General features: G+C 36.0%; 1 protein-coding gene across 2 annotated transcripts in view; it reads left to right on the forward strand.

Annotated features, from left to right (window-relative positions):
* eIF3a (eukaryotic translation initiation factor 3 subunit a) overlaps positions 1-18,772 on the forward strand; it is a 36,937-nt gene extending 18,165 nt beyond the window's left edge. The window contains exons 5-6 of one of the 2 annotated variants that reach the window (XR_010949206.1): positions 18,356-18,506; positions 18,650-18,772. Coding sequence is in view for 1 of the 2 variants with exons in the window: in XM_067763597.1 (XP_067619698.1) it covers positions 18,356-18,405 (50 nt within the window). In the remaining variant the exon portion in view is untranslated. Of the gene's footprint in view, positions 1-18,355 lie in introns of both variants that reach the window. The other variant, XM_067763597.1, reaches the window with a different exon arrangement.
* Positions 18,773-27,328: the final 8,556 nt, after the last annotated feature.

Below are 27,328 nucleotides of genomic sequence, written 5' to 3' on the forward strand. Positions count from 1 at the left end.
GATATCGTTATAAAGGTGCGCCAGGGGTGACTCTAGAATGCGTTTGTACAATAAGGGTATCAACCGAAAGGTGTTAATGAGTGGAAGGAAGTGGGCCTTAGTTCTATGGGTTGGCCCTTTTCGAGATATTGCCATAAAGGTGGACCAGGGGTGACTCTAGAATTTGTTTGTACGATATGGGTATCAAATGAAAGGTGTTAATGAGTATTTTAAAAGGGAGTGGGCCTTAGTTCTATAGGTGGACGCCTTTTCGGGATATCGTTATAAAGGTGGACCAGGGGTGACTCTAGAATTAGTTTGTACGATATGGGTACCAAATAAAAGGTGTTAATGAGTATTTTAAAAGGGAGTGGGCCTTAGTTCTATGGGTGGACGCCTTTTCGAGATATTGCCATAAAGGTGAACCAGGGGTGACTCTAGAATTAATTTGTACGATATGGGTATCAAATGAAAGGTGTTAATGAGTATTTTAAAAGTGGGTGGGCCTTAGTTCTATGGGTGGACGCCTTTTCGAGATATCGCCATAAATGTGGACCAGGGGTGACTCTAGAATTAATTTGTACGATATGGGTATCAAATGAAAGGTGTCAATGAGTATTTTAAAAGTGGGTGGGCCTTAGTTCTATGGGTGGACGCCTTTTCGAGATATCGCCATAAAGGTGGACCAGGGATGACTATAATTTATTTGTACGATATGGGTATCAAATGAAAGGCCAGGGGTGACTCTAGAATTTGTTTGTACGATATGGGTATCAAATGGAAGATGTTAATGAGTATTTTAAAAGGGAGTGGGCCTTAGTTGTATAGGTGGACGCCTGTTCGAGATATCGCCATAAAGGTGGACCAGGAGTGACTAGAATTTGTTTGTACGATATGGGTATCAAATGAAAGGTGTTAATGAGTATTTTAAAAGGGTGTAGGCCTTAGTTCTATAGGTGGACGCCTTTTCGAGATATCGCCATAAAGGTGGACGGTGGACCAGGGGTGACTATAATGTGTTTGTACGATATGGGTATCAAATTAAAGGTACTAATGAGGGCTTTAAAAGGGAGTGGTGGTAGTTGTATATGTGAAGGTGTTTTCGAGATATGGACCAAAATTTGGACCAGGGTGACCCAGAACATCATCTGTCGGGTACCGCTTATTTATATATGTAATACCACGAACAGTATTCCTGCCAAGATTGCAAGGGCTTTTGATTTCGCCGTGCAGAACTTTTTCATTTTCTTCTACTTAATATGGTAGGTGTCACACCCATTTTACAAAGTTTTTTTCTAAAGTTATATTTTGCGTCAATAAACCAATCCAATTACCATTTTTCATCCCTTTTTCGTATTTGGTATAGAATTGTGGTATTTTTTTCATTTTTCGTAATTTTCGATATCGAAAAAGTGGGCGTGGTCATAGTCGGATTTCGGCCATTTTTTATACCAATACAAAATGAGTTCAGAAAAGTATGTGAACTGAGTTTAGTAAAGATATATCGATTTTTGCTCAAGTTATCTTGTTAACGGCCGAGCGGAAGGACAGACGGTCGACTGTGTATAAAAACTGGGCGTGGCTTCAACCGATTCCGCCCTTTTTCACAGAAAACAGTTATCGTCCTAGAATCTAAGCCCCTACCGAATTTAACAAGGATTAGTAAATTTTTGATCGACTTATGGCATTGACAAATTAAATGAAAAAGGGCGGAGCCACGCCCATTTTGAAATTTTCTTTTATTTTTGTATTTTGTTGCACCATATTACTGGAGTTGAATGTTCACATAATTTACTTATATACTGTAAAGATATTAACCTTTTTTTTTTAAATTTGACTTTAAACAATTTTTTTTTTAAGTGGGTGTGGTCGTTCTCCCATTTTGCTAATTTTTATTAAGCATACATATAGTAATAGGAGTAACGTTCCTGCAAAATTTCATCATGATATCTTCAACGACTGCCAAATTACAGCTTGCAAAACTTCTAAATTACCTTCTTTTAAAAGTGGGCGGTGCCACGCCCATTGTCCAAAATTTACTAATTTTCTACTCTGCGTCATAAGTTCAACTCACCTATCAAGTTTCATCGCTTTATCCGTCTTTGGTAATGAATTATCGCACTTTTTCGATTTTTCGAAATTTTCGATATCGAAAAAGTTGGCGTGGTTGTAGTCCGATTCATTTTAAATACCCTTCTGGGATGAGCGCCCAGGAACCTCCATACCAAATTTCATGAAGATACCTCGAAATTTACTCAAGTTATCGTGTTAACGGACGGACGGACATGGCTCAATCAAATTTTTTTTCGAGTTGAAAGCATTAACATTAGGGTGAACAAAAAAAAATTTAATAATAAAAAAAATTCTGGCAACAAATGAAACTAAAAAAATCTAACTAAATTACTCTACGGCTAACTCAATGGTATTAAATAGAACAGACTAATAAAAAACCAAATGCAAAAAAAAAATTTGTTCAAACGAAAAATGCCCAGAAGAAAGTAGGTAGGTAATTTTTGATCTGTGCTCGGCAGCGGCTCAAGACTTGCTCCTCCCCTCTTCGATATTCTCCTCTGCTGCAATAAATGTATCATCCAAAAAATCCTCGGTGCCGGGACGGTGCGTAGTGAGACAGACACTTCTCCTGTATCTGCGTGGAGTCCGGCACCGTACTTATGTTTGCTCTGCTCCTTGTTTAATATTAGGCTAACTTGGTTTGCGCGTCTAATGTGAAAGGGATTTTTGAGCCTGGCCTGCTTTATGGCTTCCTATTCAGTTGCTGGACAGGGTACGGGATATTGGTTCCTTATCTTGAGGCTGTACTTGTAGGCCCGTTAACACGGCAAACGGGGAAAGAAAGACTTTCTTAAAAAAAAACTTTTTGCACTTAAAAATAACTTCATCAAATAAACACTTCCGTTCTGGTTCAATTCGATTTTTGGAATGTTTTAAACATAAAAACCCTAACTAAGCTCAAAATATGGTAAAATTAACTTAAGATAGGGAGTTTTTGAATAATATTCTGAATGAGGGCGTTCTTTAAAAAATCTTATGTAGGCTTTTCTCACACCTTTGCGTTCTCGAAAGTGCCGAAAAGTTAAGTTAATATTTCTTTCAGCTGCCGAAATGGCTGTTGTTGTTGCTGTTTTAGCAGTACTTCGCCCCATCCAATAGGCGCGACCGAACACAAATTGTTACCCCCAGCGGCTTAGGGGGTTAGAATATACCCGCGGTAGGTATGCCTGTCGTAAGAGGCGACTAAAATACCAAATAGATTAAAGGGGTTGTGGAGCGCAACCCTTTCAGGTTGCCAGCGCAATCCTGTTACATTAACAACCGAGGCTCAGGCGACCCCGAACTCCTCATGGATCTTGAGGTGGGAGGGCGGTATGGCCTAGAAGGACGAATGTGGTCATAACAAATCGTTCCCGAGATGGTCGGGATTGGTACCGGAACGTACCGGATCTGCATCCGGCGAAGGACCATCAACATCGATAACACTCCCCAAGACCTTCGGGGAATCCTCTAACGGGAGTCCAAGGAGACTTGCAGTTTCGACAGGGGCGGAGCATAGTGAGAGGGGTGTTAGAGGCGTTGGTTCCACATTACAATTGAAGAGATGGTTGGTGTCATGTGGGGAGACATTGCAAGCCGGACATACATTTTGTATGTCGGGGTTGATACTGGATTGGTAAGAGTTTAACATGTTACGTATCCAGATCGAAGTTGAGCTAGAGTGACGCGCGTCTCCATAGGGAGATTGCTCTCTTCTGCGAGATCATGGTATTTAACTCTAAAGAACGGGGTTCGCCGGACGATTCCTGTCATAGTGGTCCGACGCCCTTTTGTGGATATCACTGAGGACCTGCCTGTGCTTTTTTGCTTCATACGGCTGTGTTCTCAGGTGCCGTATTTCCTGGTAGGGTTGGCCTCATTAAATAGGTTTCTGGGTATTCAACAGAAACTGTTTGTTCAGCATTTCATTTATCTCCCTAATGGGGAGTACTCTCGCCTCCGGTGGTGTTCTGGGGACAACCCGTAGCGGTTCTGAGGGCAGTGTTTTGGCAGGTCCGTATTTTCTTCCAGTAACCTTTAGGCTTGACGACCATATCGGGGACGCGTAACATGCAATCGGCTGGCCAATTGCTTTGTGAGTAGTAAGAGAGATCAGAGAGAGATGGCTTTTTATTTGGTTACAAAGCTCATAGATGTGTGGGCCTGGGCCTGTGGCCATTATTGTGCAGTAATCGGCGTAGGAGACGATAGTGACTCCTGGTGGTGAAGGTAGCTTTGATATGTAGAAGTTAAACAGAAGTGTGGATAGGACACCACCCTGTGGCACCCCTTGCTTAATTCTTCTTGGTTTGGATGTTACGTTCCTAAATTGCTGAAATGCTTGTGGAGCAGACATAATTTTCAGTCCCCCTTTTGAGACTTGGAGGAAGGAGAAACCCTTCCAGGTCTTGCAGTAAGTATTAAAAGCTTTTGACAGGTCTAATGCAACGAGTATTGTCATATGGTGGGGGTTTTGATTTAATCCACAATTTATCTGCGTGGTAATGGTATTTAGCGCGGTGGTAGTGCCAAGTGTCTTAGCTACTGGCATTTAATAGCGGAACCACCCTGGCCATTTTCCATTTTTCGGGGATGACCCCTCAGCAGTAGTGTATTTTCTTTAACCCTAGGTCTAAAAAAGGGAAGATTCAGACTTAGATAATTTTGTTTAATTGATTTCTTATTTTGACTTTTATTTTTATTTTTATTTTTTTTTCTTCTTAGCAATCAAATACTTCAACCTGCTTTCTTCACAGGATGCAACCATAGCTTCAGTAAACAGAACTTTAGAAAAGGTAAATAAAGCTGTCTCTGAAATTTATATTTAATCAATAACTAATTTTGACTTTTATGCCCCTATTACGGTATACAACTCAACTTAGTTGGGTTGTAATTAAAACAACTCAACTTTCAGACAACTCAACTCCTGTTTGGTATTACGAATTACAACTTATTTCAGTTGAAGTTGAATTGAGTTGCCAACTTCAGAAAGTGATGATTTGACAGATAAATGAACAGCTGATCAATCTGTGGAGGAAATTTAAGCATTTACAAAATAAAAGCAAAACGGACCTTATATGAAAATTTATTTTATAATGGCGAAAATGTTGGTGATTGACATGTCGCGAATACGGAAAACGTTCGCGTGAGCATTCCAATCCCTTGGAACTACCAAGCACCAAGTAAGAAAATCTTTAAGTGACAAATGATGAGCTTCGCATGAAGTTATTTTGCAGATTTGAAAGGAGGCATTTTGCATACGCGTTCGTATTTTAAAATTATGCGCCACACTCCGATTCCTTCCTGACGGCAGCTATCAAAAATGCTGTGGAAATGATTTTGGTGTTGGACTGGTTTTAGATATTATTGAGGAGCATATTTGTGCCATGTGGATTAAAACCCAAACAACAAAAATTGTATTTTACTCTAAAACAGGATTCCCAGGTGTAGTGGGTAGTATCAATGGGACTCGCGGTCGCATAATTTCACCTATTTTGGCTGCAACCGAACTGCGGCCAGCCTCGTCCAACTTCGGAATGTTGCTCCATAAAGTCAAAAAGTTATTCAACGTAATCCTTCTTTTAAACGTTGTTTTTTCTATAAATCTGTACACAATTGTTGATTATTGTTTGATTAAAAAAGGTTTAACTACCGACTATAATTTTTTGTTTTTTTTTTTTTGGTAACGTTTTATGAGCCCGTGCACCATCTAACTCTTATAAAAGGTGGTATCAAAAGACACGTTTCGATGGTCGTTTTTATGATTCGAAAGCGGAAATAAAAATTTGTTTTCTGTCGAAAAATATTTACAAAAACCCACAAAATGGCCCGAGAGGGTCCGAAATATGAAGTCTGATCCACAGTTTTTTTGCACAGAACATCTTTCTGCGTTGGCGGCCTTTGGCCGCGATTTGTAAAAATAACCCTGGGTGGGTCCAACGCCTTTCTGCATTAGTGTGTACAAAAAATATGGCGAAATACAACAACCACATGAAAATTTGAACCGAAATGATATGACAGAAGTAAAATTTTTAATTTTTGTTTTCGGATTCTTAAATCGGAGGTCGAAACGTGTCTTTTGATACCAACGTTGAAAATTTTTGTTAAAAATTAGGTGGTGAACCGTCTTGTAAAACGTTACATTTTGTCAAAACAACTGCAAAATTGTATGAGACAACTGCTAGTAATCAGTTGTAAGATTTTGACGGCTTTGACAACTACACCAACACAAGGTTGTAAACGGTAATGCCACAAAAAGTTGTTAGACTAGACAACTCAACCGACATTTTTTTGACAGGTTGAGTTGTAATCTGTAATACCAAATTGCGAAATTTCAACCCAACCAGAGTTGAGTTGTAAACGGTAATAGGGGCATTATTTTTTCTATTTTTCCAGTAGCAAACATATCATTCGGAGCATTTTGAGGGACACCATAAGAACCACTTCTGCTGATATGGATCTGCTGGCAAGGAAGAAAATGTTTTTTTGCATATTAGTTTAATTTGGTATATAGCTACAAATAATGGTAGGAAATTCTATAAAGTTGTAACAAAAGTTAATATTTTTCACTCATTATAAACGAGTAATAAATGCTAGTATATATCAAAAGAAAGGTAATTTGATTACTTTTCTTTCGGTACTACTATCGTTTAAATCTATCCGATTTTTTTAAAATTTTTGGAAAATAAGAGATACATGTATGTAGTAGGAAAAACTTGGTAGAAATTTTTAAAGTTGTAAGAAAAGTGTATGTTTTTTACTCCTTGCAAAGGATTTTCAATTTTAAGCATATACCAAAAGAAATATAATTAAATTATTGTACTTTTGATTGTACTGTACATCGAATCAAAAAGTTTTTTCCAAAATTTTGTATATTTTAGAAAAACACCTCTGCAGTAAGAAATTTGTTTGCAAAGTTATACAAGTATTTTTCATTAATTGTGGCTTTTTGTTAAAAATAACTGACTGGTCCCCTGATAAATATCAAAGTTTATTAAATCGAGTGATCAAAAAAATAATAATTATCGATTGATTGGTTTTAATGGTATTGCCGTTTTAGAAGCTCGACCTAATCAGCTTTGATATTTTATCAGTTATCAATTTAATTACTTTGATAAATAAACAAATGTCATTTCAGTGTGAAAAATCCGAATATTACGCTGTTATTCAAAATTATTTTATTTCTATGTTATTTGTATTTCTTTTTTTTTTTATTTATATAAAAAATAGTATAGTTTAGTAAATACTTAAAAAAATTGTGATTACAAATAATTATTTGTTATGCTATTTAATAACTTTAAGGCCGTTTTATCTTAAAATTTATGTGCGATAAAGACAAATTTAATGTAAAAAGTTAACAGATGTATTTTTAACATTTTATGATAAAAGCCATTAGAACAATTGTGAATGAATTTTTATATTATTAAATAAGCGTTTTCATTAAAAATTAAAAAAAAAGTTTGGAGATTTTTTTGGGTATTTTTTGGTAAATATTTTGGGAATTTTGTAGACATAAATTTTTTCCGATATGGCATCCCTACAAAAATACAGCCCCGTGTTATGGGAAATTTTCAGTTAGAGAGGAGCAACTATGCATTTTTCTTTACGGCACTTTGGTATAGTGTGAGAAGGATGCGACGTACACTACACGACTCGTTCAAGGGGAAAGTGGATAAAATCCGCACACTGCCTATACAAAATTATCCATTTTTTAGCCACTTTTTTACATGTGCTTTATCCAGTTCTTTACGCAGTTTTGGTTGGCAGGGATGTGTTCATGTACACAAGTGTGGGTGCTTGCTGTATTTGTTGTTATGATTACTTACTAACAGCATAGTGAAATTTTATTTAATGTTCCCTTTAGATCATCTAGAAATTTTCAACCGCTTCATATAAGCACATGCAGATCGAATTTTGATATGCACGAACCCCTTCGTTGTCTGTGTACTGACTTCAATAAGCGCTGCAAAAACATTGATACGTTTGACTCACTCCACGTAATAAAAAATATCTGCTGACTACATTAAATACGCAATGATTTGCGCGGGTGGCTTGTAATTACGTCCTTTCCTCCCACACATCGCAGCCCTACTTGTTGTGTGTCAAATATACATCAGCTGCTCGAAATCACGTTCATTCCGACAGCACTAATAATCAATTCCAGTTGCTCGTCATCACAGTCCATCCACTGATGACAACTGATTTAATATATATACAGATTTTATAATATAATTTTGTTCAATTTGTATGCATCTGTAATTTATCTGTAATCCATAACTATATTTAGTCTGATTAATTGATAAATTTGTAGACTAATAAATAAATAAATATACGCCCAGTAGTTACGGCTGTGTTGTCTGGGAGGTGTGAAAGGACGTGATTTCAAGACACCAACCCGAGCAACGGGAGTTGATTATTAGTGCTGTCGGAATGGACGTAGATATTTTTTTATTACGAGGAGTGAAGCCTTTGCAGTGCTTATTGAAATCAGTACACAAACAACGAAGAGGTTCGTGCATTCCAAAATTCGATCGGCATGTGCTTATATGAAGCGGATAAAAATGTTTAGATGGTCTTAGACCCGTTTTTTCAGTACAAGTTCAACTCAGTTTGTCAGTTAAACTACGCTTAAACTTATTCTGCAGTTTTTCAGTCTACTTTAACTGAAGTTTAAGCTAAGCTTAAGCGGCCTATCTGCCAGGGTTAAACTCTAGTTAAAAATAAAATGTAAGGCGCGATAACCTCCGAAGAGATCTAAGGCCGAGCTTCTCTTCCAATTTGCGTCGTGCTCCTCTTGATTTTCCCTAAAAATTGGCCGGGTAGGTCCCATGTTTTATGCCGACTCAGAACGGCATCTGCAAGGCAGATGAGTTTTCACTGAGAGCTTTTCATGGCAGAAATACACTCGGAGCGCTTGCCAGTCAAAGCCGAGGGGCGACCCCGCTTAGAAAAATTTCTTCTAATTGAAAAACCTTATTTCTAAAATTTTGATGCTGCTTTGCCCGTGTGATAGGCGGAGCACGCTACCATCACACCACGGTGGCCGCCATGATAGTTAACCTATCAGTTATTTGCATTCGTACGAAATGGCGTCGAATATACCCAACAAACATTAGGGCTTGAGTACCATTAGAGCTTATGTTGATAACTAGGCATACTTCTAAAATCTCAAGAGTTGTTTCGAAACAGTGACTACTCAAAAATCATAGCGTACTCAGCAAAAGAGGGAACTTTTTATAAAGCAAAATATGGTATTACTTAAGTTGAAAAAATGTAATTAACAACTTGTGGTTCTCTAACTGGACTCAAATGTAAGATTCAATGATGTTGATGTTGGATCTTCGGTGTGGTAGGCGGAGCACGCTAACATCACACCACGCCGGCCGCTTATATAATTTATTCTTGATTAATTACGCTTCAATACTGCTATCAACCAGGTGTTTATTTCTCACAATAAGCAGCTGTTGATTTTGGTGATACCACTTTGGAGATTTTTTTCAACTCCACCTCAACTCGATATATAATGTAATATCAACTGTAGAAATGGGTTGAATATTCATTTGAGAACTTCTCAAAATCTCTCCAAATTAGGATAATAATTGGAAAATATTAATGACATTGGAGATCAACTAGAAAACTTTTAATTTTACAAAATTTTTAAAGGTTGGATAGTGGCTGGAGAATGAATATGGATATCAACTCGAGAACTATCTGGCTTGAGAATAATTAAATAACTATGGTGGATATCACTTGCGGAACTAGATATATATTTCGCCGGAGAATTTTTTCCATGTTTGTTGGGTGAACAAAATCCAGCTGTTGCCGTATCTACAAATTATCTAGATAATAAAAAATCCAATGTTGCCGCACAAAACAGCATGCCCCAAAGGCGGCCTTAAACTGTGACTGAAAAACTGCTCAGTAGTTTAACTGGAGTTTAAATTTGACTAGAGTTTAAGCTTAGCTTAACCAGTCACTGATAAAACGGGCCTAAAAGCAACATTTAATAAAATTTCACCATGCAGGAATGGGCTATTTACCGTCCCTCTAATACGTTTTACTAAAAATAAACTTCTCAAAAGTATGTAGAAGGTAATTTTCTAATACCCGCCAAGTAGGTACATTACAAATAAATATCGCAAAAAGTACGAACTGACGTCTTATTATTTCTACCCAGTGTTTAAAAAACTGCAGCCGGAATAGTAAAAGTCACCAAAATTTCGATTTTCATAGACTTTACTGTTCGTCGACTTATTAATACGAACACTTGCTTGTGCTTGCGCTTTTGAGAAAAAACAACAGTCTCAGTTCTAGCACAAGCAAAAAACAAAAAGCGAAAGAAATGAAATGCCGTAAACAGTCGCGCCTTCTTATATTTAATTATTGATATTACGGCGGCTTTCCGCAGTGCCCACAGTCGCTGTAAAATCGATAGTGTTGATTTTAACAGTCGCAAAAAGCAACAGTCGTGAAATATGAAAATCAACGCTTTTTGCAAACTGCAAACGACTGATATTTTGCGTTTGGTTATGATTATTGTTTACTAAGACGAGGCGCCACAGCGTCGTACGTAATACGCTGTACATATGTATGTACATACATGCATTGTTTTCTTGACACAGTCATAGAAAATTTACCCCTTTTTGACCATGAGGATTTATAACTATCGTTGTACTTTATTATTTATTTATTTATATTTTAATTAAAGACAATTACCTACATGAATTTAAATTTAAAATTTTTCAAAAGTACATATGTATGCAAAAATATCTCATATATTCTATTTTTTTAATATACTTGAATTGGAAATGCATGTATGTACATATATATATACAGCGTATTACGTACAACGCTGTAGCGCCTCGTCTTAGTAAACAAAAATCATAACAAACCGCAAAATATCAGTCACTTGCAGTTTGCAAAAAGCGTTGATTGTCATATTTCACGACTGCTGCTTTTTGCGACTGTTAATTTCTGCGACTGTTAAAATCAACACTCGATTTTACAGCGACTGTGGGCACTGAGGAAAGCCGCAGTAATATCAATAATTAAAGCTGGAGACATTGGTGCTTTATCGGTAACCGTATCGGTAACCTTATAACAGCTGATTCGACCAACCTTATGAGAATCAATGCAATCGATTATTGGTGCCGCTAAGGTCGTAACCGTATCGTAGCCAACCAATTGGGTTTTGGTTTACCGTCGTAACGATAAACAGCTGATTACGTTAGGGATACGGATACAGCGATACGACATACGGCACCAATGACTCCAGCTTAAATATACGAAGGAGCGACTGTTTACGGCATTTCATTTCTTTCGCTTTTCGTTGTTTGCTTGTGCTAGAACTGCGACTGTTGTTTATCTCAAAAGCGCAAGCACAAGCAAAATCAAATTACATGACAGCTCACAAAGTTTTTTAAACACTGTTTCTATCATCATTGCCAAAATTCTACATCATAATAAATAAGCATTGTATTTGGTATTATACCTAAAGATTACTCAAAAAACTACTGGTATATTTAAATTTTACTATTTGCTATTGTATTTAAATAAATTCACATGCACTGAAAGAAAAAGACTGGTAAAATCAACCGAAATACGGGTCAATTCAACCGCAATTTCTGTCAATTTTTATCCATCGAAACAAGATGTTAAATCAACTGCGCACAAATCGTTGATTCGTAATTGACCGTTTTAGTAGTGAAATAAACAAAAAAAAAATAGTTTATTGTACTTTAACAATAGTTTTGTTAAATTAACAATTATTACTATCGCTCTAGGAATACCAATCAAAACTGTTCAAATTAAAGGCATTTCTGTTCTTTTGAAATTACCAGTGCAAACTGTTAAATTAACTGAGCTTATTGTCGAAATGACACTGGCAGTGAAATATATTGAAATAACGGATATTTCTGTTTTTTCTAGATTAATAGCGTAAACTTTTACATCAACAGAGTTTTCTGTTCATATAACATTAATACCTGTGGAAAAAATAAAAGTCGGATAAAACAAAAATCGGACAAATAAGTACATATCTGTGGAATTTTGACAAAACAACTTATTTCAAATCTGAAAACTTTTCAGGAGAGCTAAATATGTGATTTGAATAAAACTGAAAGATATTTAAGGCAAAGTATATAGCGGATATAATAAAAGGAAATTTGCCCCGCATTTTAAAATGTATTTCTTAATTTTTAATGCAATACTTTTCTTTAAAATGTCTTTAAAATTATATATGTTGTTATGTCAAAATTTTTTTATGTAAAACTTATACTTATTTCAATTAAGTTGTTTTGTCAAAACTATTTTCTACATAAAATAGATAAAAATTTCCACCTATTTTAAAATAGGCTGTTTTGTAAGACTTAGCCAAGCAAACAAGTGTGAAATAAGGTGAAACGTAAAAAACACATAGTATATTTTTATGCAAATCCAATAACTTTTATGAATAGTTACATATGCATTTATTTAAAATATAAAATTTTATTATTATTATTAAAATCTCGTTATTCATTTTCTTCGATTTCATCAATATCTGAGTCTACTTCCACTTCGCAATCGCCTTCAACTTTTAAATTTTTGTAGTAACAGTGGAACTCTTTATTTATAAAAGGTAACACATCCAACAAGCTTTTCTTCTTGCTGGAAGAAATAGCCAGGGGTCCTGCGTAGCAATTATTTAACGAAAAATCCAAATTTTTTCGTCGTCTTTGATTAATATTTCACTCCTTGAAACTTTCATTACAGTCAAAGGAATTCTTATAATGCAATACGCCTGGTGTAGACTTTTTATACCGCAACCAGCGTATCTTTTTCCATTCGAATTTCTCGCCTGTGGGAAAATATAATTTAAAAGTGAATAAATGAATTATATATTTATACATATCATCAAAAGTTTAAAATGCTGCCTCCGGGTTTGAAAACTTCTCTTTAAGACTATTTCAAAAAGAAATGTTTGCAGTGTGCTGCTTATTCCTTTTTTTAAATCCATTTTTGACAACTTGTGAACCCAGGGAAAATATTTTCTACTATAACTTATGATAATATGATAATGCTTAACAGATTTGTAAAAGTAAAACGACTTCGCATAGTTTTACAGATATTATCGAAGTCTGAATGTATTATCAATCTATCTTCGCTGCAAGTTCGAAAACGATAAATCTAAGAAAAACGTTTAATAACGCTCTATCTCAGAATTAAATAAGGTGTTAGAAAAAAATAAGGTGTTATTAAAAAAATACTGGCATGGGACGCTAAGAAAATCCTCATAAAGTTCTTTAAAGATATGCAGATATAGTATAGTAGATTACTGAGATAGGGCCTTCTCGAAACGCCAGCAGACCTAAAATGATTTTTCACTCAGACTTTGATAAAATAAAGTATGTATGTACCTGAGCTATTTGTTTTTTTCCAATTAAAGTTATTTTTTAACAAGCCGGAAAAATCAAAGAAGTCGTTTTGTTTTAGTTCGTGAACGATATACTTTTTGTTCGCAGCTGCGATAAGGTTTGCCAAATCATGTGGATGTTGGATAGATCCTGAAGAATTTTTTTTCTTTTTTTCGATTTGGGCATGTACTGTGTCACATTCCATATGGGTGTGACCAACTACAAGAAATTTGTGGTCAATAGTTGTGCTTTTTAAAACAATTTGGAACATTGCACAGATATTGGCATTGCGATTTTGTCACTATATAAAATAATGTGTTTGACCATCGGAGGTACCGTTGAAAGGCATTTAAAAATACACGACCCTATATCATTTGATCCCCTCTTTGCGATTGTCTCATTCCAAATGAAACAATGGGCTTTGTTTGTAGATCCCTCATGCATTGTGAAATTATATGTCCATAACGGACGCTTGTAAAAAAACACTGATGCATTTATATGTGGAGTCGGCAAATATTGTTGTAAATCTATTGAAAACATCATGACAGTTTTGTCGGCTACAGAAAGTTGTTTATCGGCTTTCTTACAGCTATAGGCAAAGTCTGATTGGTCGTGATGCTCTTTTTGTAGTGACTTAAGACTAGATTTTTTTCGGCGTCCAAAGAATTTTGTATTTGCAACATAAACTTCTCGCAAGTGTTGCACAAATCAAGCTTTGATATTCAAAGAACGAAAAATTTCACAATATTTCGATTTTGAAACTGGATCATCAAATTTTTCCGCATACAAATTGTATAACTTCTAAATATTGAGATCACTTTGGAAGTACAACATGTTGGTGTGTCTACGGCTATAATGACTTTGATATTTTGGTATGCGGCTTATGTGCTCCAAAACTTCATTATGCTTTTCGATTGAGAGTTTGTGTGATGGAGCGTGTTTTCCGCGGCGATCTCCCTTAATAAGTCCACCACACTCCAGCTGAACTTTGTATTTGTTTACTGTTTTGATCATTTGTTCGGTTTCCCCAAATATTTTTAAGAAACACATTTTACATACCCGATGTCTTGCGGAACTGATCTCAAAGTGATACAAATAGTTATATTTGCGATCTCGAGGATTTGCTGATTTTCGAAAAGTTTCAGAATTTTTCGCCTCAACTTCAATTAAACTTTATACAAATTGTCGACGTTTAGTATAGTCCCCCAAACTCCAATAATTTTTAAAAAGGGTTTTCTGCTGGTCAAAGTTTAGTTTTAAGTGACAGTTCCTGCGGCATTTTTTTAACCCTTCAATTTGTTTAGCTGGCATTTTTTTTATTTTTATTAATATAGTACTCTTTACCCAAATTTTTGTTTTGCTTATTAAGTTTTTTCATTTCCTTCATTCTTGGGGGAGAATCATTTTCTTCGGGTAGATCCCAATTAGTACTATAACTTGCGACTACTGATCTGTCTTCGATATTCTTCGAAGTAGAACTCAAATTCGACAGAGTAGATGGTATATAATCCGAGTAAAGAAAATCTGTCTCATAAAAAATATCTTCATTATCACAAGATTCTGGACTTTCTGTATCACTTTCACTGTTTTTCGTATTTTTTTGTTGCACGTTATATGAATTTAGTATATCAATAACACCAGTATCAAAAGATGTCATTGTCTCTCATGAAAATATGGCTTTGACACACTTGGGTCTGATAAATTATCTAGATTTGTATTTTTAGACACTTTCCTAGCCATATCTGCCATCTGGCGTCCCCTTTGCATATTTAGTTTTAATGGTTTTATTGTAACCGAAATCACTTATTTTTGAAATTTTTTCAATACAGCACTTGGCAAACGCACTTATTTATAGATAAAGATATATTGAACACTCTTTTCACTTTTACAAAAGTACGTATTTCAAAATAAGACGTCTTGTTTTTTCGAAATTACCCCGATACTAATTTCACAAAACAAACTATTTCAATATAAGGTGCCAAAAAAAATTAATTGTAATTTGACATAACAATTTATTTGAAAAAAGGTAGCTTTGTGAAATACGATTTTTATTTTCAGGGCCGCCTTAAACGAAATAAGTTGTTATAGAAAAACTACAATGATTACAATTATTTGAAGTTTTTTGAATTTTTTGACTTAACTGAGAAAAGTTGTTTTCACCGACGCAGTTTGGAAAAAAAATGAGTTAAGTTGATTTTTCGGATACTGTAACTTTCTAACTAAACGTCATAGAAATAAACCAGTGAGAACAAAATATGCATACCAATTGACAAAATTACATGCAATTAATATCTAAAATATTTCCTATCTTGAGATAAGTTGTTTTGTCAAAAACTCCACAGATATGTATGTACTTACTAAAGGAACTTCAAAAAAAAAAAAAAAAATGTAAGGCGCGATAACCTCCGAAAAGATCTAAGGCCGAGGGGATTCAAGGGGTTGTGTAGCGCAATATATAGCTTCTCCAACCCAATTGTCAACCTGACCTTCGAGCGGCGAATCCCGTTTCACTAACAGACGAGGCTCTGGCGACCCCAAGCTCCTCATGGAACTTGGGGGTGGGGAGGGAGGGATGGCCTGAAGGTTTAATGTGGCCATATAAATCGTTCCCGAGATGGTCGGGCCAGCACCTTAATGGTGCTGTGTTACCGGAGCGTATCGGATCTGTATCCGACAAAGGACCATCACATCGATAACACTCCCCAAAGCCTTCGGGGAGTAACCTAATCGCTACAACAACAACAACAATATCTAAGGCCGAGCTTCTCTTCCAATTTACGTCGTGCTCCTATTGATTTTCCCTACAAATTGGCCGGACGGGACCTACATGTTTTATGCCAACTCCGAACGGCATCTGCAAGGCAGATGAGTTTTCACTGAGAGCTTTTCATGGCAGAAGTAAAACCGGAGCACTTGCCAAACACTGCCGAGGAGCGACCCCGCTTAGAAAAAATGTCTTCTAATTGAAAAACCTTATTTCTAAAATGTTGGTGTTACTTGCCCGGTGTGTGAACCCAGGGCATACGGTGTGGTAGGCGAAGCACGCTACCATCACACCACGGTGTCCGCCAAAGGAACTTCAATTGGGGCACATCAAATATGCTGGCACACATTAAACATTATACACTTTTATTAAACGCACTTCTACAAAATTGTATTTTTTATAATTTATAGTTTTGAACTTCGCCGCGCGTCACTTCACTTTTCAAATAGAAATGAAAATAGTAGTCACGAAACTGATTCCATGGTTCAATTATGTACAGGTTGGCTCATCTCATCAGCCGATTTTATTTATGTCATTGCATGGTCGAAGGGATTGTCAAAAGGAGATGGCAAACTCAAAATGAAACCAACACATTGGCAACATTTTACTTACACATACAAAAACTGCTAAGTTTTATGTTTCCATTCTATACCATTCGCACCAACACCAATACACAGATTTTGACAACTTGAACAGACATATTTTGTTGTTTTACAGATGAGCCAACCTGTATATAGTTGAACCATGACTGATTCTCAATTCTTCTCTCGCATGTAGAGTTGCCACAATTGATTGTTTCGAACAAACTTGTAGTATAAATGTTTGACATAATATTTTAAATAGAGAACTTGTAAGTTATAGAAAAGTTAAGAATCAAATCGCGGGAAGGTAATTCACCACTGGAGTAACTTTACATGTAATTCGGCAAGTTTAAGTCTCGTAACACTTCATTTTGAAACGATTTCAAAAAGACTCAAACTTTTATGCTGTCGGAAACATCAACATTAAAAAAGGATGTTTTTTATTATCTTATTAGAATCGTACGCGTGAGTGAAAATTCGTAAAAACTTGAGCAAAATGTTACAAACTTCGGAAAATCCTGTTCGTTCAAACAAAACTTTTGCAACAAGAGGACGCAATTTTGCATTTCGCTTGAAGGAGAAGTTGAAAAATTGTACCCGATAAATAGGTGTCCCGGTATCGCATTTTGCAGTGTTATGCACAGTAAATTCAAAAAAGGGCTTTTCGTTTTGTATTGAAAACTGAAAAACTAGTTTTTTGTTGTTTTCCCATATGTTTTTTTTTTATTTGTTGGTTTTTTATTTTGGTGTTTTTTTAACAAGTGGCACCATCGTCATAAGTACAAAGTAGAGAACACAGTGATCGTAAAATTCTCTTGGAAATTTGCTCATGCATTGACTGTTGTTCGATGTTACAATTACCAGTGAGATCAGTTGTGTTAACAGAAAAATCCGTTAGATTGATTAGGAATCTGTAAATTTTACAGAATTTTGTTAACTTAAGAGCGATAATTTCTCTTCTGTTTAAATGACTAAACTAATTTGTTCGCTTGACATAATAACCATAATTCGATCAATTTCACCGAATCTCCGTTAAGTAAAGAACAACAGAACAGATTTGTTGATTTTACCAGCACCATTTCTTTCAGTGTGTACAATAATCATGTATATAGGGAAATTCTATCCCGACGTCAATTCTTTAACTGAAAAACTACTGGTAGTACCAGTTGTATGTTTGCAGGGGTAATTTAAATCTTCAGGGCAAATAAAAAAAATCGAACGTCCACATCTTTATTATTAATGTGCCTTATTATAAATATAAAATTAAAAAAAAAAAAATAGATGCCATGCGCGTTTCCTTTCATTTTTCCTACAAATGGGCGGACCTGCATGTTTAAGCCGACTCCTAACGGCATCTGCACTAGGCAGATGAACTAGGAAGCTTTTAGCAGAAATATACTCGGATTATTTGCAAATCACTTCCGAGGGGCGGCCCTGTAATATGGTGGTAGCATGCTCCGCCTCCTACACTGAGGGTACTGCGTTCAACTCCCTGGGAAAGTAGCGTCACAAATTTAGAAAACATTTTTTCAGTTATAAATATAAGCTAACGATATATCTATATTTGTTTATTTATTTAAATTTAATAGAAAACAAGAACAATGATGATGGCGAGTGGACAAATGTGAGACGCCGTTAAATAAGTTCCCATAGTACAGCTGAAATGTTTTTGTCATATAATCCAACTATTCTAGACCCGAAAAAAACCGATTTTTTCTAATGCATCAAGTTTTCAAAGCAGTAAGATATTTAAAAGTCGTCAATATTGAGAAAATGTTAATCGAACCTTAAAAAGCGCAAACTTTGTTTTTATTGATCGTTTTTTTAAGTATCTTGTTATCATTTAGCATTTAAATATATATATCGATGTAAATCTTTCTTAGGGTCCACGAAAAACAACGCATGCTACGGAGTTAATTCACGGAGTGAGGGTATGTAATAACATAATCAAAAACTAATACATAGAAGATCTTGAATTATCAATAAATATGTAATCGCAATTGAAATGCCTCGGAAGTTTTTTTTTCACAGTGGTAGGCATTGTAAACAATGGCGGGGGGAAATTTTAGAATAGCACCCCCTTCATATAAAAAAACAAGTGTTTTTAGGGTGTAAGAGGGATTTTCCTGATCACAAATATGTATAACTTAAAGTGTGCAAACTTATAGTTTAAAAAAAGTTGCAAATTTTGTTTGCGGAATAATATTTTTAAATATGGCACGAAAAATAAGCGACAGAGTTAGAGAAAAGATTTAGGAGAATTTCGAGGATTCAGACCGGTCAGATTTTGAGGATTCGGAATTGGAAATAGAGGATTTATTTGAGGCATTTGACAATAACGAAACTTTCATGATGGAGGAGCTCGTGCTTCGGACTATCAACCAAAACAAGTTAATGACTTTCGATGGAAAAAGACTTCGTGGTACAGTACTTTTTGGAGTACTTCACTTTAGATTTTTTTGAAGAAGTAGTGCAGGCGTCAAACAAAGCTTCTTTTAAAAGACGGTCGATCATTTAACTTAACGAAGGAAGAATTTTTTAAGTTTCTTGGTTTGGAGGTTACGGTTGGTATAATTGGTTGTCCCAGATTGGATATGTACTGGACAGCACCCACAGATATTTTATTTATTTATTTATTTACTTGTATGTCTATTATACAGCAGACACTTAAGAATATAGTACAACTAATGTAAATTAAGTATTACTTAAAAAATAGGTTTTTAGTTTGAACTGTATAACCGATTTGGTATACGTAAAATCTAAATCCAGAAAATTTGAGAAATAGTTGTAATCAGACATAATTCTATTCAAGGGAGCGTTAGCACCATAGATTGTTCTGTTAAGTCCAACACGAAAAACAACAAAATTTCGTAAATCTCTGCAGGGCACATTAAAGTTAACTAGCTGAAGTAAGGAAGGACAATCTATCCTGCCAGAAACAAGATCCATAATAAACGTAACCGATAATAGCGTTCTCCTATCGGATAACGATACCAAACTAATTAATCGACAACGAGCAACGTACGACGGAATCGGTTCAGTAAAGTTAAGAGAGCGTAAAGCAAAACTAACAAAGCACTTTTGGACTTTCTCCAGACGATTTATGTGGACTGAATGGTATGGTCTCCAAATGACAGCTGCGTATTCCATTTTAGAACGGACAAAAGCTGAGTACAAAAGCTTATAGGTATATGGGTCTGAAAAATGAGAAGAGTGGCGTTTCACAAAGGCAAGTGTTCTAAAAGAATTTGTAATTATGTAGTTTAAATGAGTAGTAAAATTTAGTTTGCTATCAAAATACACGCCAAGATCTTTAATTTCATTAACCTCAGAAAGGCACGAGTCCGCCAACCAGTAGCAAGTATCCAAAGGCTTGACCATTTTAGAGTAAGTTACTTTGAAACACTTGTTAATATTTATATAAAGCCTGTTCAAAGCGCAATAATCTAAGAATTTATTAAGTTCACTTTGAAGCGCCGATGAATCACGCGAGTCTCTTATTTCAGAATATATTTTAAGATCATCGGCATATAAGAGAAATCTAGACGAGTTGAAACAAAAAGAAACATCATTAATAAACAAGATGAATAATAAAGGACCTAATATGCTACCTTGAGGCACACCAGATGTAGCAATGAATGGATCCGAGAATGCCCCATCTATAGCAACCATGCAACTCCTGTTATGTAAATAAGATTTTATCCATTTGAGGATACTGGAATGAAAACCCAGGAATGCAAGTTTCTCAATGAGGATTACGTGAGAAATTTTGTCAAACGCCTTAGAAAAATCAGTATAAATCGTATCAAGCTGAAGACCATTACGAAAGCACGAATGGCAATCCTCAGTAAAGACTGAAAGATTGGTAACTGTCGAGCGTGCTGCGACAAATCCATGCTGATTTGCGCAAATTATTTCGTCAAAATATGACAAAGAACAAGTGATCCAGGCAATGACAAACTTTTCAGGATTCGTCCATTAATAAATATGTTTACTAAACAGTTGTATACTACCTTCAAAGAAGATAATCTTTTTGTGGATGAAATGATGGTACCTTTCAAAGGAAAGACTGCCCTAAGAGAATACATACCTGAAAACCCAATTAAATGGGGAATGAAATTATTTTGTCTATGTAGTTCGAACGGCATTTTGTATGACTTTGAAATATATCAAGGCAAAAATACCGATATTTCCGGATCAAAGCTAGGATTTTGCTCCGATATTGTAATTCATCTCACAAGGACCATTCCCGAAAACAAAAACTAAGCTATTTTTTGACAACTATTTATCTATACTTAATTTGATACTGTACTTACTAAAAAAAGGTATTTGGGCCGGGTACAATTAGAGGAACTTTACTACACCTATACCTTTGAAGTCTGAAAAGGAACTGAAAAAGGGAGGTAGAGGTAGTTTTGGTTGCCGCATCGAAAGGGGGGACAATCTCTATGTCATAAGATGGCTTGTCCAAACCTGGCCATATGTAACTCATGGCTGGAATACAGGAAGGATCATGAGGGTAATAAGAAAAGCCAAAAGCAGAAACACATGGATTTGCTTGAGTTCCGAAATGACAGTGCTGATTGACTGCTAGCGCGAGCAAATAAGGACGCATGTTCTCGCAAACGTGGACGACCAAAAGTCTCTTTGAATTAAAACATCGACAGTCCATCAACTTCGCGAAAGAGATATGAAACAGCACCATTAGTTTCTGTCCAATATGATGGAAATCAGCATTGGATGGAGTACACTGCAGATCTCCACATCCCTCCTATGTTTTTCAGCTTGAGTTTTAACGGTGGATTACCAGTTTGTCTTACTGAGCCATCCTCTGCTCCTGCTTCGCTAGGTACCGGTAGTCTCTTTAGATGACTAACAGTTCTTTACCATGGCCACGGACCACGACATCATTTTCTCGTCGTTCATCACTTCAAATTCTTCTGCATTAAAATTCGTTGTCAACTTGTTCGGAATAATAATGTTACTAGCACTTTATTTCCGACTGCAATGTCGCTTTCTTTGGCTGCACGGTCCTCGTCTCCCCTTCTTTGTTCTGGATATCTAAATCTCTAGCGTCTGAATCTAATACAGTATCTTCGATATCTTGCACGCACGGAATGTTATCCCTTATACGCATATTAAACAATAAACAAAAGCTCTGATGGCGATTTCCCCGTCGTTCCATGTGGGGTTACATTGTATATGAGAATACATTTTTGGACTTTTTTATAATTTGGTCCCTGAGCATTAGCAATTTGTAACCGCTTAAGTAACGAACGGTTAAAGTTTTCCACTTCACCATTTGTCTCTGACCAATATGGTGGGGATGTTATTATTTCAATAGCATTTTGAACACAATAGCTCTTGAATTCCTCGCTTACAAATTGTCGGCCATTGTCCGCCGTTATGGATTTTGGATATCCTAGTCTTGAAAATACATCGTCAAGAATTCTAATTATAGCGGTTGATGCAATTTTTCTTAAAAACCTGAGTTCCTGATATCTCGAGTAATAGTCAATAATAACAAAAATGTATTCCTGACTTGGTAAGGGGCCTAGCAAATCCATCGCGATTGCAATCCATGGACCATCAGGTAAGGTGGGTCTGCTCATCGGGGATGGGTTATTGGGCTTTGATACTAATAAGCAGCTTCGGCAGTTCTTTACGAACTTTTCCACGTCTCTATCTATCATTGGCCACCAGACTTTAGGCCGCAGTCTCCGCTTCATAACTGTTTCGCCTGGATGACCTTCTTGAGCCATCTCCAGAACGCGTGATCGTAAATAAATGTATAACAAGTTTAGTTCCTCGCAAAGAGTGGGGAGTATACTCTATAGCTGAATCACTTTTTTATGATGTCTAAAATTGTAAGCGCTTGAGGAACAGACTTTTGAATAACCAAGCAAATACTTTGCTCTCCGTATTTATCAAATGTGTTAACCCGCTTACCCACACATATTCTGGAGAAAGTGTCAGCAATATTAAGCTTTCCTGGTCTGTAAATAATTTTAAATTTGAATGACTGTAGAAATAAAACCCAGCGTTCGATTCTAGCCGGTGGTCTGGACGTCGGTTTGAAAATTGCCTCTAGTGGTTTGTGATCTGTAACAAGCTCAAATCTATTCCCGCAACGTAATAATAGAATCGTTCAGCTGGCCAAACTAGAGCCAAGCTTTCTTTTTCGGTATGCGAATATCGTCGTTCCACCTCTGACAGGGACTTGCCGGCAAAAGAAATAACATGAGGGGATCCATTCTTGAATTGCAGTAGAACTGCACCCAACGACTGGACTTGCATCAGCTATCACTTGGGTACGGCTGGTTGGATCAAAATATGATAAAGTTGGAATCCTTGCTAAACCAAGTTTTAATTTTTTAAATGAGTTCTCTTGTTGCTCCCCCCAGATAAATCTCACATCTTTCTTAGTCAAATTTCTGAGAGGCTCAGTGACATCGGCTACATCTGGCAGAAACTTTCCCAGATATGTACGTTACCAGACCTAAAAAACTTCTGACTTCCTCTTTACTAGAGGGTGCTCGAAAATTCAAAACTACGTCAACTTTCCCCGGAACAGGATTAATTCCTTCAGAAGATAAAATATGTCCCAAAAATTTCAAACTCTGAGCTTTACAAATGCACTTGCTATCATTGAGTTGTATATGTAAATCTTCAAACGTTTTTAAAACTTCCCCCAAATTCTTATCATGGTCACTATCTGATTCACCGTATACAATCACATCGTCTAGATAATTAAGAGCATTTCTCTTTCCCACTGAAATATTTTTCATGTTCCGCTGGAAAATTTCTGGAGCTGAATTTACTCCGAATAAAAGTCTCTTGTACCAAAATAAAGCTTTTAGCGGGATGAAAGTGGTTATCTCTCTGCTTTGTTCGTCGAATTCTAATTGGTGATATGCGTCTTTAAGGTCCAATCTAGAGAAATATTTAGCTCCCTTAGGACAGGTCATAATAGAATAAAATGTACGAAGTGGATAATTCTCCCTCAAAAGGGCTTTATTTGCACGTCGCATATCAATGCATAGTCTAATGTCATTATTCTCTTTGAAAACAATAACCACGGCTTCCTGTAACTTTCGCACAACCTTTTCCTCTAACACGGATGGAATTCGCCTTAGCGGCTGTTGTACTGGTTTAATCGACCAATCAATTGTTAAGGTACGTCCACACTGGTAACGAAATAGCAAAGTTGTATAACAATTGGTTTAAAACAACTTTCAACTTGTTATACAACCCAGTTATCTAATTCCTTTGATCTTTACCGACAACCTCTGCGTAATATGTAACCTGCTATAAAAGCAGAAAAAAAGTTACACAACATCGTGTTATACAACATTTTCAGTTGAATTTCTAACAAGTTACATAACATTGGTTATATAACTGTTTGTAGCACGTTTTGTTACTGGTGTGGACGCACCTTAAGTGGTACTTGCATTCCTTTAACATTCGGGAAAGGGACTCAATCTTGAACGGTATATAATTCCATGCCTAACTTCAGAACATTTAATTTTGTAGCCGTTTCTCTACCCTACAACGACTTTCTACCATTATAATAACATAGAATGGGGAAATCACCTTAGAACTTAAGTCCGTACGAATGGCAGACTCGAATACCGATTTCACATTTAAGAAATCATTTCCGGCATATCCCCGAAATTGTACGTCTGACGAGGTACACTTTTTCTCTACATGCCTTCAGAAATATCTACTGTAGCGGCATGATAATAGGGTCATGCTAGAACAACGGGATTTTTCGTGTATTTTTTTTCTGTCTAGTGGTCAAGCTGCTATAAAGATATGAGTCATTGACCAATGTATGAGTCATTATCCACTATTTTTCAATAAAATTGCATGTTTTACTGTATTCTCAATCGATATATATGCACATAAATCGTGCTAAAGCATATTATTGTCTCAGATGACCATTACGTTTTCATCCTAAAAGAAATTTCCATCTCGAAAAACCACAATTTCACCTTAAACAGTAACGGCATGGCTACGCTTCTGGTAAAACAACAAACATTATGAAACTTCAAAAATCCCCAAATATGTCAAAAAATTTTGAGTTGAACTACCCTATTTTTTGTATCTTGATTGGTTGGTTATGATATTGTTATGGCGTTAGCGTTATGGTATGGCACCATTAATCGATTACATTGATTTCCATAAGGTAGGTTCGATCAGCTGTTTTATATGGTTATGGTTTTATGGTCATAAGTCACCATTAATTGAGCCTTAACATTCTGGATAAAGGGCCCATTACTCATGCTTAGCATAGACTTGACTTGAGAACTGTCACTTTCAGTTCTGTTAAATGAACATTGCATGTTACTGATTACTCAAAACTTGGCAACACTTAACTTGACTTAGAAGTCTGTTGAATTTTGATTTTCTATGTAAATTCTAAGTGACGTTTTCATTTTGAGATGCCATTTATTTGTTTCAATTTCATTTTGACATTTTGTCATACAAATTGACATTTATTTAAAAATAAATTTCAATGCTGATTATGATGCCAGATTGTAAGCGCTAAGTGGAGTATAATCGTGGTTAAGTTGCCAAGTCAAGTCTATGATAAGTATCAGTAATGGGCCCTTAAGACAAGTGTGATAACAAGCCAACCTGATAAAAACACACTGCGTTTTTTAGCGCATGCAAACAACCGGCGTGTTTTGCCCCAACCCAAATAAGCATGCGTTGCGACAATGTAAAGCAGCGATGGGCAAAACGGCTCGTTTTTGGACGACCAAGTGCAGCTATGTGGGGCGAAGAACACAGGAAGAGAATAATCTACAAAAACACATACGATTGATAAAGAGAGAGTATTTGGCCTTATACGTATGTGGAATATAGAGCTGGCACCGCTCTTATTATGTTCAAATTATAAAGCGTTTTAGGATAAACTAGCCGGCGGCTTCGTTCGCACTAAAGGCCACAAATATGTAATGTCGCTTTTGTGATTCACAACTCGAACTGAATTTTCAGTTGTAATTTTAAAATTTCTTTTATGATTCAAATCATAAACAAAGCAAGTTTTAAAATTAGAAAAATGGTCGCCGTAAATTAAACACACACGCAAGACATGCTCCAAAATTTTTGAAGTGTGGATTTAACGATATATGTATGTGAGCTGAAGAAATTTATAAATGTAAGCAGTTATGTTTATAAAAAAACTGGTAAAATTAGTCGTTGTTTATGCGATTGGTACCTTTTTTTATTTGTAAACTGATAAATTTCTTTCTAGGCTCACGGCAACACTGGCAAGAAGTCTGAAAAGGATCTCGTTTTCCCACGATTGTATACGAAACGTGCATTAGTACGTTTTCCCACTACTACTTCCTCCAATGCTACTACTTTAAAAATACTTTTTTAAATACTTTTATGTATATATTGCAAAATGAATCGGTTTGCATATAATTAAATGTATGTGAAGGCGAAATGAATGTCAATAATACGCTGTTTAACATAAAGTCGACTTCAGTCTATGGTTATTCCGTTTTTCGTATTTCTTGTCAAAAAATTTATGTTTTTGTTTTCGTACTATTGCAACACAGTTTGGGAATTGGTTTTCGAGGTTGAGAGAGAATATTTTCATTTCAGTTTTTTAGCGTTTCCGCAACCCTCTTGGCAAAGATTACTTGATACGAAACTCATTTTTTGCGCTCTCACGAGGGATTTATCTCAAATTTGTGCTGGCAAGAATCACAGATAAATCCCTCGCGCCAGCTGAAGTGGGTGCCAGAACAACAAATGTGCCAGCCAAAACGAAAAACGGACCAAACATTTCGGTAAACTTTAGTTAGACGTACAACTGTAGAATAGTGTTCAAAAATTATGGGAAAAAGATAAAAATACTTGTTTTAGTGTAAATATTATTAGTTCGAACGCGGAGGGTAAATATTCATTAGTTATCACTAAAAACAGGTTTTGTAAATATGAAGTCCCGATGCAACCAGTCCATTTTGTTAACAGGACGTGGAACGTCAGACATGTAAGATAAGCCCTATCTACTAAATGATGTTAACTATTATATCCTAGGTCCGATTTACTGAAATTTCAGAAGAATATATGGCTTTCACTGTGAGGTGAATGCGTTACAATATTTGACTAATTAATTTAATCAAAGTGTAAGTTTTACTTAGATTTGTTTATATTTAACTCTAGCTAGTCGTATTATTGTAAAATAAGTTTAAAGAAATGTATATTTTACGACTATCATTTTATTAAATGATTGAAACTATAATCGCCGAAATGTATGTCAAAAATCCCCATATTCAGATCTATTCATTTTTGTTTGGAGTGGCATCATTGACAAAAACGTGCATTTTGACAGCACTCTCTCGAAACAAAGAGTTGCAAATCCATTCATATATGCTTCTTGCGATGAACATAGTGTACAAGTACAAGTGTGTTGACTTCTTTCTGACAGGCACTCGCTTAAAGGTGCGTGCACACTTAGCGGCGCGACATGTAGCGGCAGCGGCGCTTCACTTTTTTGCCTATTTGATCAACATTGCCGCTCATGGCCGCGTCGCGTAGTGCTG

Source organism: Eurosta solidaginis, chromosome 1 (assembly GCF_040869045.1).
Source record: "Eurosta solidaginis isolate ZX-2024a chromosome 1, ASM4086904v1, whole genome shotgun sequence".
Taxonomy (NCBI): domain Eukaryota; kingdom Metazoa; phylum Arthropoda; class Insecta; order Diptera; family Tephritidae; genus Eurosta; species Eurosta solidaginis.